Genomic DNA, 15,028 nt, shown 5'->3' with positions numbered 1-15,028 from the left:
ATGCTCTTCAGAGTTCTTTATTTAGTTGCACCCTAAGGCTGGAAACAGATGGGTAAAACCCTTTAACCGGGACCCTGTGTTTTGAATTGGATAATCTGAGGGTTCTTTTAGCAGGGGTGGATTTTAATACTAGAAGAAGGTTGGTTTTTATATGCCAACTTTCTCCATCTCTTAAGGAAAACTCAAACTGGCTTACAATCACCTTCCCTTCCCCTCCCTACAACAGACACCCTGTGAGGTAGGTGGGGCTGAGAGAGCCCTAAGAGAGTGTGACTGGCCCAAGGTCACCCAGCTGGCTTCATGTGTAGGAGAGGGGAAACAAATCCATTTCACCAGATTAGGGTCCACTGCTCATGTGGAGGAGTGGGGGAATCAAACCCGGTTCCCCAGATCAGAGTCCACCACTCCAAACCACCACTCTTAACCACTACACCACACTGGCTCTCCAAGTTTCTTTCCTGGTCAATTAATTAAAAAAATTAATTCTTTTATTGGTTATCTAGATATTTATTTACATACAAATATAAAATATATGGTTCCTTTTTCTTTAGTTTCAATCTCAGTGTGACATTGTTCAAGGTTGAATTAGCTACATGAGCAGTATCATTAAAATAAATAAAGCATGTGAGTGACCCATGCTAGAAATCACAGAAGCCAAAGAGGTGGCTGAAGAATATTTCCAGTGGTCAGGGCAGGATTTTAGTGCCCTGCATATCTCATGGTCCATACTTTAGGACCAGCAAAACTAGAATTAAGGGAAAGAATCAGTAACAGGTGCAGCATAACTATGCAAGGTGAGAGAAATTATGCAGGCCTGCTCAATATTTTAAGATCTAGACAGCAGAATTCAGTGTTTTGATATACTACATTTGAACAGTGCACACTGAACGTATTTCTGAATTTGAAACTGTAACAGTTTTACAACAGAGAGTCCTCAGCGAGGGAAAAAAGGAGGACCACCTGTCTTTCAAAGATATGGATCTTTTGCTTTACTAGTCAGATGAAAAGTGAGATCTGGGAATTAAATTTTTGTCAACAGAAGATTGTATTTACATACAAGACGCTTTTAAACAAACATATAATAAATCCACCAGTTGATCTTTTGGTATGTACAGATTGTCTTAAATTTAGATGGTCTTACAACGTTCATTGATTTTGCACATGAAATAAAGGGGAACTACTTTTCTAAGAAATCCAAGGTGTAACTAAGATTTTCCTTTCAATTGCGTCGAGATCTTGCCCATTTTTTAAAGGCACCGAGCACATCTCACTCCCCCACCCACTGAAGTTCCAGACCAGAGTGAAGGAGGGGGTCATTAGCCAATCTTTCCCAGATTGCACCTGTGGCAAAAGCAAAACTTCAAAGAGTGACGGCAACTGGGTGCAAGTCCAGGTCCATCAGTAATGGGGGCCAACACAATGAAGTCCCCTGGAGGCCAGGTGAGAACATAAGCCATTACCTAGGCCAGCTGTTTGGCAGATGGTATACATGTCCCGCCGAGATGCCTGCTTGAGCTCAGGGCCCTTCTGCTCATCATCCTCCGCATCCTCTCCTTCCCCTGGAAAAACAGGAAAAGACAGTTGGCAACACACACTGCAGGGGAGGAAAGGGGAAAAGCTGAGAGGCCGGCCACCTTAGAACAAAGCAACAAAGGAAATGGGAATAGGCTGAAGAAGAAGAGTTGGTTTTTATATGCTGATTTTCTCTACCTTTCAAAGAAAGAATCAAACCGGCTTACAAACTCCTTCCTCTCCCCACAGCAGACACCTTATGAGGTAGGTGGGGCTGAGAGAGCTTGAAGAGAACTGTAACTGGCCCAAGGTCACCCAGCTGGCTTCATATGGAGGAGTGGGGAAACCAACCCGGTTCCCCAGATTAGAGTCCGCCACTCATGTGGAGGAGTGGGGAATCAAACCCTGTTCTTCAGATTAGAGTCCATCACTCTTTAAGCACTACACCGTGCTGGCCTCTTCTTCCACTGCTCTTTGGGGTGTTCACCAGCAAATTCAGGCTTAAAAGCTAATCACTGGCGTGCCACTAAGATTTGGTTCCCATACACAGGAGAATTATGTGGCAATGAAGGGATGCGAGGCCATCTGCAGTACCCGGCCACCTCATTTTCTTGCATGTGTGAACAAGGCACAAGATCTCTCATGTGAGTGAAGGGGCAGAGGGGGAAAAGTGAGAATCAAGGTGAAAATTAAGGGCCCTGGAAGTTAAACTTTTACTTGCAGAGTCCCTCATTCGCCACCTTTGCCAAGGCCTGCTGTACTGCCCATGATCCTGCCCAGCCTCCAAAAGAGTACAAAGGAGGGTGGCGCATCACATATGCGTTTGAAACCCAGCTGCCTGTAGTCAATAAGAACTGAATGCAAACCTTCCTCCTCTTCTCCATCCTCCCGGATACGCTTGTGCTTCTTGCGGTTGGCTTTGGCTGCATTCTGCATCTTGGGGATGTCTCGGCCATAGTAAAGCAGGAAGTGGTTGTACACGTCTTTAAGTTCATCTGTGGACTGCACATCCTTCAGCCTTGCAGGACATAAAGCAGCCACGTTACGGCATTTTACTCACTGAAAATATACATCCCACCCATCTATTCGTGAAGTAGATGACAGATAATTTATTTACGGCCCTTAGGCAGATAAAACAAGATAAAACAGAAAACATGGGCTAATAAATTCTTACAAACAAAGAATTACAGTCCGAGTCTAACACTTAAAAGAAAATTACAGCTGGGACACATCTGTCAATTGCGCTAAGAGGCTGTTCTATGGCGTTGAATTTTCATTGCTGTCATGCAAAATTTCGCAACCTGAAGAGTGATTGAAGGATTATCCCCTTGTAGGAGCATCTCAATCCTTTCTCCTGCCCTGTCAGGTCCCATTCTCGGTAAGAGGGGCTCAATAAACTTCGATATTCGTGAAGTAAATTGCAAAAGCGATCAATTAAAATGCGCTCGGTGAAAAATAACAGAGCGCACATGAAATACTTAAAAGAAGAACATCAATTGATGCCTAGAAAAAATTCACAGCTGCTTTTACTTTCAACTGCTCAACAGAAGACAAAAGACCACAGGTAACATACAAGTCCTATGAGGAAAGGTTGAAGGAGCTGGGTATGTTTAGCCTGGAGAGGAGACAACTGAGAGGTGATATGATAGCCATCTTCAAGTACTAGAAAGGCAGCTTTTCTAGTACTTGAAAATGGCTATCCTATCACCTCACAGTAGGTATGTTTTAACAGAACATCTCTCCTCTGGGGAGGACAAAAGGCTTAAACAGGTACAGGCAATGAGGCACAGGTTAATGCAAGTTGTCTTTATTATTGGCTGTTAAGCTTCCTCCTTTGGGGTTTTGTCTGCAACAAGGGATGCAATAGACAGCAGGCCGGCCAGTTGTGAGGAAGGGGGATGCTGTACCTTTCCATATCAGTGGTGTCCAGAGCCCGTATTCCATCAGCCAGAGGCTTGTCTGGATCAGCAGAGATCTGCTCATACTGGAAGGCCTGCATTTTCTCAAAGAGGTGGGTCAGATTCTGCTTACGGATCTTCAGTTGGGTCCACTAAAACAAGGAAGCGGAGAGGAAAGACGGTTTATTTTGACCTCTCTTGCCCCCTTCCCCCATGGTACCTTCCTTTCCAAGAAGAAGAAGAGTTGGTTTTTATATGCTGACTTTCTCTACCACTTAAGGGAGACCCAAACGGGCTTACAATCACCTTCCCCTCCTCACAACAGACCCCCTGTGAGGTAGGTGAGGCTGAAAGAACTTTAACAGAGCTGTAACTTGCCCAAGGTCACCCAGCTGGCTTCGTGTGTAGGAGTGGAGAAACAAATCTAGTTCACCAGATTAGCTTCTGCCGTTCACGTGGAAGAGTGGTTCTCCAGATCAGACCTGGTTCTCCAGATCAGACTCCACTGCTCCAAACCACCACTCTTAACTACTACACCACGCTGCATGAGAAAAGCAAATGAACTGGGGGTCCCAAAAGGCTGTAAGTGCCAGCCCAGGAATGAGGGGTATTTTCTTAGTGAACCGGGTTCTTCCTAGCTGGGAGAGGCAGGGAATGCTACTGATGGGCTAGAAGGGCTGGATTCTCCCTTAGCCAAACCCTCAAGGAGCCCATGCTCCAACCCTACGGGTACACGCGATGTCCCCAGGAAGTCCCAGAAAACTGCTTGAGTTGTAAAGGAAGGGGGCTTGGCCTCCCCTACCCCAGGGAACCGCTCTGTTGAATCCTGGCAAGAGGAGGGGTATAAATTCAGCAGATAAAACAGAATCATTCCTTTCCAAAAGCCCCACAGTGGCGGGGGGTCCCACAAAACTGAAAGGCCCAAACAGGACGCAGCAAGCCATCGCAGGAGCTACTGACGAGTGTGCCGGGAGGTTGATGCATAAAGTACGCTGGGTCACATCCAGACATCTCCAAGGAAGAGATCCCCAATCCTCTTGCTTTTCAAAAAAATTAGAAACAGCCAATCTCTGTGGTGCAGGTGTGAGACGTGATTCTAGACAGTTAAAGTATCTTTATGATTCTGAAAAGTTGGCACCCACTGCCTTTTAAAAGAAGAGTCCATAATGATGCTTGGCTTAGCACCTTGCTCAGGCATGTCGGGTGTGGTTAAACTGCAGACACTCCATGCGCTGTCACCCACCAAGTCTTGCTGCCAAGCCCGCACTCACCTTTTCGTCCCACTGCCAAACACGCCACAGGTCGTTGATATTCAGCTCCGGCTCCACGTACTCCTTCCGGTAGAAGGCTATGAACGGGACCTGGGATGGATCGCAGAAAGCATTGGCAGTTTGGAAAAGGTTAGGCGCCTGTGCTCCCAACCCAGGCTAAGCCCTCCAGTGAGGAGGTCAAAGGCACGATGGAAGAGCCGCATTCAGCACGCACTGGGTCCTCCCGAGGGGCCCACGGTTCTCCCTCAAGACGTGCTCATGTGAAAAGGAGCTGGGGTCGTTCCATCCCAACTCACCTCAAAATGCTGGTTGCGCATGAAGTTCAGGGCCTCTTTGATCTTTTGGATGGTGCTGGGGCCCTTGCGGCTGAAGCTGCTTCCGGCCTGACTCCGGTCCGAGAAATCAGAAGTTTCCTAGGAGAGAGGGGACTGATGGCTATGGGTAGAATTTCCCGCAGCCACTCCTGCCAAACTGATATGGCGGGCTAGCCTTGCTAATGCAATGGGGCGCTTCCCCGGAGAAGAAGAGAAGACTCTGTTTTTATATGCTGACTTTCTCTCCCACTTAAGGAAGAATCAAACCGACTTACAATCACCTTCCCTTCCCCTCCCCACAACAGATACCCTGTGAGGTAGGTGAGGCTGAGAGAGCTCTAAGAGAGCTGTGACTAGCCCAAGGTCTCCCAGCTAGCTTCATGTGGAGGAGTGGGGAAACAAATCCAGTCCACCAGATTAGCATCCACTGCTCACATGGAGAAGTGGGGAATCAAACTGGGTTCTCCAGATCAGAGTCCACCGCTCTTAACCACTACACCACACTGGCTCTCTGTCAAGTTAACCCAGATGGGTTCAACATATTTTGGTGCCAGAGACAGAGAACCCAGACATTACCTTCCCCTCTCCTGCTCACAGAGGGCTCAATTCATCAGCTGCATTACAGAACTGCCACTGATTTTAAGGTGAGCACAGGAGAGTTTCCTGGGGGATTATGCTCCACAGATTAAATCTCTGTTGCATACTTTACTATCATTGATAAATCTTCTGCCTCACCTTACCTCCTGGCAGGCATCCCTAAACTCCAGGCACCCGAGCCCAAAATACCCACTGAGTCCAGTTGACAGTAAACACTGGCCTCCACAAAACCATGTAAAAATGGAAACCAGCCTCTGGAGCCTGAGCAGAGTGCCCATCTGGACACCTCTAATCTCTCTATAGCCGGAAAAGTACTTCCAAACAAGGTACTACCTGCTAATGCAGGGATCCCAACATTTTTGAGCCTGAGGGCACATTTAGAATTCTGACACGGCATGGTGGGCGCAACAACAAAATGGCTGCTGCAGGAGGAGGAGCCAGCCACAAAATGATTGCCAGCTTCACTTCAGTAACACAGTGCCAATCCTTGTGCTGTGGTGGCAGCTGCTGCAAAAGCAACATTAAAAAAAAATCTGCACAGCCAATCAAATCTCCTATAGTCAATCAGAAGCCTTGCTGGGCAAAAGCCCCACCCACTTTCTAAAAACACTTGGCAGGCGCCAGAAAACGTGTCAGCAGGCACCACGTTGGGGACCCCTGCCCTAACAGCTTCAGGATGACAAATCTTACCTGCAGGGAGATGGTGGGCATTGCAAAGGCGTTCCGATAGATCCAGTCAGCTTCTTCTTCCAGCTCATCGTCTTCGGAATTCTTCACAGCAACAGAGCGCAGCTGGAAGGGGGGGAGGGGGAAACGGAACGAAAGAAGTGAGGCTTGTTTCAGAAGCCCAAGTGGGCCAAGACTGTGTTCTAGATGTAGACATGAAGCTGCCTTATACTGAATCAGACCCTTGGTCCACCCAAGTCAGTATTGTCTACTAAGACCAGCAGTGGCTCTCCAGGGTCTCAGGCAGAGGTCTTTCACATCACCTACTTGCCTAGTCCCTTCAACTGGCGATGCAAGGGATTGAACCTGGGACCTTCTGCATGCCAAGCAGATGCTCTACAAACTGAGCCACAGCCCCTCCCCTCTCCAGGGTCTCAGCCAGAGGGTCTTTCACTTCACCTACTTGCCCAGCGCCTTTAACTGGAGATGCCGGGAATTGAACCTGGGACCTTCTGCGTGCTAAGCAGATGCTCTGCCACTGAGCCACAGCCCCTCCCTGTACAACACTTGGAAGACTGTGGAAGCAAAAGCAAGCAGAGCTTCTCACCTGGAACCTTTCGGGCATGTCCGTCACCCGAATCTCGTTGTCCTGGTCTGTCAGGTGGCTGCTCTCCAGCTCGCTGGGCTCATACATCTCGAAAATGCTGCGGCGACTGACCCGCTTCTTGGCAGTCTTCTTGGCCCGGACACGAGTCTCGCCTCCTTCTGCTTCGTCGGCCTCATATTCGTATTCTTCCTCCAGATCCTCATCATACTCATTGTACTTCTCAAACTCGTCATAGTCAAAGTCCACTCCGAATATCTCCTGGGCCTCTTGCAAAGCGCTGGGAAAGCATAAGAATAGCCATGCTGGATCAGACCAAAGCCCATCAAGTCCAGCAGTCTGTTCGCACAGTGGCCAACCAGGTGCCTCTAGGAAGCCCACAAACAAGACGAACGCAGCAGCATTGTACCGCCTGTGTTCCAAAGCACCTAATAGAATAAGCATGCTCCTCTGATCCTGGAGAGAATAGGTATGCATCATGACTACATGACTAGTATCCATTTTGACTAGTAGCCATGAATAGCCCACTCCTCCATGAACATTTCCACTCCCCTCTTAAAGCCTTTCAAGCTGGCAGCCATCACCACATCCTGGGGCAGGGAGTTCCATAATTTAACTATGCAAATTAAGACTTTTAGGCCCAGCCTCTGTGGAACCTTGCCTGTGACACACCATACGGTGGTGGAGTCGCCCAAGAGTACCCAACCCCAAGTCAACCGGACCTCCCAGCAAAAGAGTCAGACATGTGGCTGTCAGAGTTCCCAGGCTCTGGCATGGAAGGGGGCTTCCACTCTGCAGATGGCCCTCTCCAAAGCAAGTGCCTGAGGACCGAAGAGAGCCACAACCTTCCTCATCCTGACTTACGCATCTGTGTAGCCAGGGAGCTTCTTCCTCCATTTGGGCTTCTTCAGAGGCTGCCCATCGTCATCAACAATGAAATCGTCAATGTCTGGAGAAAGAAAGCACCAAGCGAAGTTCAAGAGCTGCGGGAACATGGCACTTGCCTCCCCTCCAGGGGAACTCTGAGCACTGATAATTTATTGGCCTGTGACCAATAAGGGAGGTGGGGTTGTTTGTGCCTACCTACTGGGGAGCAAAACAACTCTCCTAAACACATCTGTATTCTGCTTACAAACCCATCAGCCAAAGTACTTCAACCCACGTATGGTGGGGGAAGCGCTCAGAACTCAGGTCCCCTTTGGAACTCACCTGGGCCCTCTCTGCCACTTCACCAGCATCCCCGTATCATGCAGAACCCTGTGTGTTGTCCCCTACTTACCAGACTCGTCTTCCTCCTCTTCTTCCTCATCATCAGCAGGGCCAACAGGGCCTTCGGCAGCCTCGCCCCCCTCCTCTCCCTCTCCATCCTGAAAGATTTCTTCGGCAATGGCTTCCTTCTCATGTTCCTCCTTCCCATAATCCTCCTCTTCGTCATCCTCATCGTCCGACATCTTTCGCAGCCGCCTGAATTTTTGCTGCCAAAGGGCACATCTTGTTGAATCTCTAAACTCTTGACACAGCAGAGTTGCGCATTTTCTACTACTAGGGTTGCCAACCTCCAGGTGGCAGCTAGAGACCTCCTGGGATTACAACTGATCTCCAGGCGACACAGATCAGTTCGCCTGGAGAAAATGGCAGTTGTGGAACGTGGACTCTATGGCATTGTACCCCACTGAAGCTCCTCCCCTCCCCCAAACCATGCCCTCCTCAGGCTCCACCCCAAAATCTCCAGGTATTTCCCAACCTGGAGCTGGCAACCCTACCTACTAGAAGAAGAGTTGGTTTTCATATGCCGTCTTTCTCTACCACTTAAGGAAGAATCAAACTGGCTTATAATCACCTTCCCTTCCCCTCCCCACAACAGACAACCTGTGAGGTAGGTGGGGCTGAGAGAGCTCTTAACAGAGCTGTGACTAGCCCAAGGTACCCAGCTGGCTTCGTGCATAGGAGTGGGGAAACCAACCCGGTTCACCAGATCAGCCTCCACCGCTCATGTGGAGAGGGGAATCAAACCTGGTTCTCCAGATCAGAGTCCACTGCTCCAAACTACCACTCTTAACCACTACACCATGCTGGCTCTACTACCCCCAAGGGGCAACCCTTCCTGTGCCCAGGACAATGTCTTCCACAGCCCCTTGGCCTGAAAACGGATGGTTCAGTTTCTTTGGCCAATGGGATCAGGTGCTTAGCCAAGAAAGGGCCAAGAACAATGGCCCTCCTGCCCACTCTACTCCCAGAAGAAGGCGCGCAAGGAAAGACGCACGGCTAGGAAGGTGGCTGCTCTGGAGCCTCACCGACATCTCAGGCCTTGATGGTACTGCCTATGGCAGATTTTCCGCCCTGATTCTAAAGGATAATTTCAAATCATCATGGCTTCAGGCAGTCTTTAGGAAGCTGGTTAGAATAGGACTGGACCCACAGGTAGTGTCTCAGATGGGATACAAACAAGCTAAAAGTCTAATTCAACAAAGCATCTGGGACATAGAAAGACAGGAGGATGTGGGGAGGTGTCCTGCCTTCATATCAACAAGGAATAATAGGTACAAAGTAGCCCCAGCATCCTATCTGTTTCAGTTGGAAGGAGGAAGCCATAGGAGAGCATTTACTTTAGCTCGTGTCCAGGCTCTCCCTTCGGCTATGTTGGAGGGCCGTTTTAAGAAGATACCAATATCAGAGAGACTCTGCCCCTGTGGGTCAGGGGAGCTGGAATCAGTGGCACATGTTTTATTTGGTTGTCCCTGGTATAATGAGGCTCGTGTCCAGCTCATTTTCCCCCTAATAAAAGGTGTCACAGGGGTACCGCAATCAGATTTATTGCAGATGTTGTTATTGGGGGGAAACAAGCAGGCTACATCCTCCACTGCCAGATTCTGCGCAGTAGCGATTAAAATCCGTCAATCTAAGAGTATTCCTAAGGAATGAAAGATCAACCTCAAAAGGCATCCATTGGCTATGTAGCTATGTATTCAGACTATTTAGGACTGAGTTCCCAGAAAGAAGGATTATGTTGTAACAGCATATAGTATGTATATGAGTATATTTGCCCGTTGAACTAACTGTATGTATTTTTCTGGCAAGGCCGTAATAAAGTGTTTGTTTGTTTGCCTATGGCAGATGTCACTGGGGACTGGCTAGCAAGAGGACAGGCAGGCACTTGAGGGTGTTTTTTGGCCCAGCAACACCCAGGCCATATTGAACCATTCTTGAGGTTGTGTTGCCACAAGGAACAAACATTGGGGCTTTTGCTTAAGAACTCAAATTTCAGAGAACGTGAGGTCATAACTTCCATGTCCTCTAAACAGCAGAGCTAATAGCCAGCAAACTCTAATTAGACCAGGGATTGCTTCTTCCCTAACCCTTCTATGCCCCTGCATCGAGAACACAATACCAGAAGGGGAGTGGTACCTGGAACACACATATACATAAAGTACCACTGATGCACTGAGTATAACGGTTTATGTGATTTCAAAAACGTGATTTCCAACAAATGATTCAAGTCGGTGAAGCTAATGCAATTAGCGAAACAAGGGTAAGATCCGCGAAACCTTGTAAACTTGCACAGATTGTTTTGTTGCAACTTGAATAGATTGTTTTGTTGCATAACTTGAATCATTTGTTGGAAATTACGTTTTTGAAATCACATAAACCATTATATTCAGTGCATCAGTATATTTGCATTGAGAACAGCAGGTAGATCACCAGGGAGTTCCCAACTCACTCGTTTAACTTTGACACCCAGGTTTTCTTCGATGAGGTCGAAATCGTCATCTTCAAGGCGGTCATCAAAATCTGCCGAGAGAGAGGTCAAGCTGCCAGCCGTCTGCCCAGACAAGCAAGCAGAAGGGGGAGGGAGAAGAAGAGGCCACAGCCTAGCCCCTCCCAAGATAGAGGGTGCGATAAAGGCTTATTGGAAACCCTGCCCCATCAAGAATAGCGGTAAGAACCCTCCAAAGCAGCCCTGGTCCACTGGCCCCCACCCAATGCTTACTGCGCTTCCTCTTCTTGTGGCCCACATCATCCTCAGAGTCTCCCGAATCACTAGCCTCTTCCTCTTCCTCCTCGTCCTCATCGTCGTCGTCGTTAATGAATCCCTTCAGGTTCCCTTGCTCATCCTGATCATCCAGGTTCTCCTCCTCTTCTTCATCTGAAAGGACAAAAATTAAACCAGGTGCATGATGTTGCAAAGAGGCATAAGGGAAAGAGAGGCCTTTGAGCAGCAGAGATGGGAGAAATTTGTTCTGCAGACCTCATTTTCCAGGGAGCTGCACCTTTGACCTAAAGCACCAGAGAGACATGTTGAGGTGTGGACCGAACAGAAGGTGGACAGCAGAGTAAACGGCTCTTCTGACCCAGACAACTTGCATCTGGCTTGAATCACATCCTTCCAGGCGCTGGCATGTTTAGATGCAGCATACCCTGAAAGCTTTCACAACCAAGAGTCTTCTGCCATCTTAAAGCTTAATAAAATGCCAAGGATTGCCCTAGCCCTGGGACAAACAGGAGCTCCTTATGGCCTCCACTATGCCCACAGTGTCATGACTCTGGAAGCAGCAGTGGAAGACCCCCCCTGCTTCCTCTCCAGTGGCAGGCTCCTATTCAAGCTGCCTTGGCATCAGCAGATCAAGAACCCCCAAATGCACCTGTCCAACCCCAGCCACAGAGGGGCCGTGGCTCAGTGGCAGAGCATCTGCTTGGCATGCAGAAGGCCCCACTTTCAATTCCTGGCATCTAAAGATAAAAGGACAAGATTGTCACACATGAAGCTGCCTTATACTGAATCAGACCCTTGGTCCATCAGTATTGTCTACTCAGACTGGCAGTGGCTCTCCAGGGTCTCAGGCAGGGGTCTTTCACATTGCCTACTTCCTACTTGCCTACTTCCTTTAACTGGAGATGATGGGGATTGAATGCGGGACCTTCTGCATGCCAAGCAGATGCTCTACTACTGAACCACAGCCCCTCCCAAATTATTGAGAACACATGAAGCTGCCTTATACTGAATCAGACCCTTGGTCCATTAAAGTCAGTATTGTCTTCTCAGACCGGCAACGGCTCTCAGGCTGAGGTCTTTCACATTACCTACTTGCCTAGTCCTTTTAACTGGAGATGCCAGGGTTTCAACCTGGGACCTTCTGCATGCCAAACAGATGCTCTACCGCTGACCCACGACCATAGTCAGTGATGGGAAAGACGTAAGGACCTGGAGAGCTGATGCTTGTCTGAGTAGGCAATTCTGACCGTGACAGACCAATGGTCGAATTCACTGTAAGGCAGCTTCCTGTTTACACCTCCAGAGTGTCCCTCAGGAACACTGAAGGCGGAGGGCCTGAGACAAAGCCTGGAAGCGGCAGGTGGCTGCTCGGGGCCTCCCATACTCCAGCCTCTCTCAGGAGGAAGATGCAGCTCTTTAGCTCTTGGTAAGTTCAGGGACCTAGCCCTGGCAACAGGGAAGGGTGGGGCTCTCATTTCCCTATATAATCTTGCAGCTGTCTCATCTTTTGCTAGTTCAGCACCTTCCACCACCCAGTTTGTGCTGGAGTCTGGAGAGCAGCTTATTGGTAAGCTCCAGCTTGGCTGCCTCGAGTGGAGATTCCTAGCCTACGGCACCGGTCTTGACCCTTGGATCCTGCCCTGCTCAATCTTAACAAAACGTCAAGGATTGCCCTTGTCAAGGGACGAAGGGGAGGGACTATGGCTCAGTGGTAGAGCATCTGCTTGGCATGCAGAAGGTCCCAAGGTTCAGTCCCCATCATCTCCAGTTAAAGGGACTAGGCAAGTAGGTGATGTGAAAGACCTCTGCCTGAGACCCTGGAGAGCTGCTGCCAGTCTGAGTAGACAAGGATGGACCAAGGATCTGATTCAGTATAAGGCAGCTTCATGTGATCTTGCCTGCCTGCAACCCTTGAGCCTTGCTGCCCAACTTGCTAGGTGTTGAACAGGACATAAATTTAAATCCCCGCTGGACTATGAAGTTTCTCAGGTGACCTTGGGCTAGTCACTCTCCTTCAGAATGCACTACTTCACAGGATTGTTGTGATGATAAAATGAACACATGAAGTTACCTTATAGTGAATCAGACCCCTGGTCCATCAGAGTCAGTATTGTCTACTCAGACCGGCAGTGGCTCTCCAGGGTCTCAGGCAGGGGTCTTTCACATCACCTACTTGCCTAGTCCCTTTTAACTGGAGATGCCGGGGATTTAACCTGGGACCTTCTGCATGCCAAGCAGATGCTCTACCTCTGAACCAAAGCCCCTCCCCAATGGAGGAAGAAAGAACAATGCACACCACCCCCAGACCCCTGAAGGAAGAGCAGGATAAAAATGTAAATAAATAAAAAATGAAATAAATAAAAATGCAAATAAATACACAGTAATCCATTTTCAAATGTCATGAGACAGCATGGGTTTTATGGCTTCCTGACTTCTTAGGCAGATTCTTAGTAGCGTGCCATAAACACTTAAGGGTGAATACTCACAAGCCACCGAAGAAAAGCAAACTCACCATCCTCCTCTACGAACTTCTTGGTTACTCTGGGAACCACTTCCCCATCCTCATCATACTCCTCCTCGGACTCCTCGGCTTCACTCTCCACAAAGTCAGACATGGCTGCAGTGGCAGAAAAACTGTCTGGAGAAGAGAAAGAAGAAGAGGTGGTTTTTACACCCCACTTTCCTCTGCCTTAAATGAGTCTCAAAGCCGCTTACACTCACTTTCCCTTCCCCACAACAGACACCCTGAGGGTGGGTCCGAGAGAGCTCTGAGAGAACTGTGACCGCGGTAAACTGGCAGGAAAGCCAGAGATAAAGAATTGATTGCTTTACCTGGGTCCAAACAAAAAGATAGGAGAGGCTTGATGAGTCATCAGGACCCAAGAGAATGCCTGGGCTATTCTCTTGAATGCTGATTGATTGCTGGGATGTGTGCAGATAGGGTTAAGTAATGGTCTGCTCAGAGCGCTGATTAAATCACCTTAGGGTAGGGCAATGGAGATTAGCTAGCCCCATTGTCCAGCCAGGCACACTTCAGGGCCAGGGGAAAAGTTCAATGGCCAACCACCTTCCTGCCCAGAGTTGACACAAAAGATGGGTCCCAAAACTCTCTGAGAGGCATCCATTTTTTGGGGAGCAGGGTCTTGTTCTTATACCAGTCTTTGGCCCCCCGTGCCTTCGTGGCACCCCTTATTGGGAGGAGTCGTCCGACTGCTTACAGCAGTGGTTCCCAACCTTTTTTTGACCAGGGACCACTAGGACTTTTTTGTTCGGTGCAGGGACCCCAAGGTTCAAAATAAAAATTCAGAGAATTTGAAAATAAACTTTAATCATAACTGTTAGTTAAACATTAAACTTAGAATAATATTTGAATATATATTTTTATAATAGAGAACTTTTAATTGAAAATATTAATTTATTATGGGTTTATAACTTTGTTTCGCGGACCTTAATTTAGTTCTCGCGGACCGCTGGGGGTCCACGGATCCCCGGTTGGGAACCAGTGGCTTACAGGCTCACCAGATTAGAGTCCTGCACTCATGCGGAGGAGTGGGGACTCAAACCCGGTTCTCCAGATTAAGAGTCCGTCACTCTTAACCACTACACCCCGCTGGCTCTCTCACAGAGAAAGAAGAAGAGACTGAAGGAGCACAAGACAGAGGGGGTTACCGCACTTTGTATTCCCAGCGATGTATTAAGAGTTTGAAAATGTTACAAAACACATCGCTTTAAAAGGGTTTTTGGATACAATGGCTTATAAATGGTTGGAAGACGTCTTCACAACTAAAGGGGCCAAACAAAGTGCGAACAGTATTTTTTACAACGTTTTCAAATTCTTAATACATTGGTGGGAATACATAGAAAGTGCGAACAGTATTTTTAATAACATTTTCAAACTCTTAATACATCGCTGGGAATACAAGTGCGGTAACCCCACCTCTCCCATCCCAGCTGCAGAACCTGGAGGAAGTGAAAAAGGAAGCAGACAGGATTACAAGAGCATCCAAGCCCATAGGATGGTCTGGAGGGACACACTGCAGGTCTGCTCAGCCGGTCCCATTCTTTAAGATGGGAGCTCAACTCAAGCCAAACTATGCTTTTGGAGATAGAAGAACAATAGGGATAAACCACTAAAGCAAGCAGTTTCAGCTAAACATAGAATCATAGAGTTGGAA

At 48.2% G+C, this 15,028-nt stretch overlaps 1 protein-coding gene across 1 annotated transcript in view; it reads right to left on the bottom strand.

Annotated features, from left to right (window-relative positions):
- Nucleotides 1-11,001, bottom strand: part of SUPT6H (SPT6 homolog, histone chaperone and transcription elongation factor) — a 49,841-nt gene extending 38,840 nt beyond the window's left edge. The window contains exons 1-11 of the mRNA XM_056864949.1: nt 10,851-11,001; nt 10,581-10,651; nt 8,142-8,337; nt 7,727-7,811; nt 6,866-7,142; nt 6,283-6,384; nt 4,978-5,094; nt 4,682-4,771; nt 3,420-3,562; nt 2,379-2,530; nt 1,461-1,559 (exon numbers count right to left, since the gene is read on the bottom strand). Of these exons, the coding sequence (XP_056720927.1) occupies nt 1,461-1,559; nt 2,379-2,530; nt 3,420-3,562; nt 4,682-4,771; nt 4,978-5,094; nt 6,283-6,384; nt 6,866-7,142; nt 7,727-7,811; nt 8,142-8,313 (1,237 nt within the window). The 5' untranslated portion in view covers nt 8,314-8,337; nt 10,581-10,651; nt 10,851-11,001. The remainder of the gene's footprint in view (nt 1-1,460; nt 1,560-2,378; nt 2,531-3,419; nt 3,563-4,681; nt 4,772-4,977; nt 5,095-6,282; nt 6,385-6,865; nt 7,143-7,726; nt 7,812-8,141; nt 8,338-10,580; nt 10,652-10,850) is intronic.
- Nucleotides 11,002-15,028: the final 4,027 nt, after the last annotated feature.

Source organism: Euleptes europaea, chromosome 19 (genome assembly GCF_029931775.1).
Source record: "Euleptes europaea isolate rEulEur1 chromosome 19, rEulEur1.hap1, whole genome shotgun sequence".
NCBI lineage: Eukaryota > Metazoa > Chordata > Lepidosauria > Squamata > Sphaerodactylidae > Euleptes > Euleptes europaea.
This window is presented reverse-complemented; position numbering and strand designations above follow the sequence as displayed.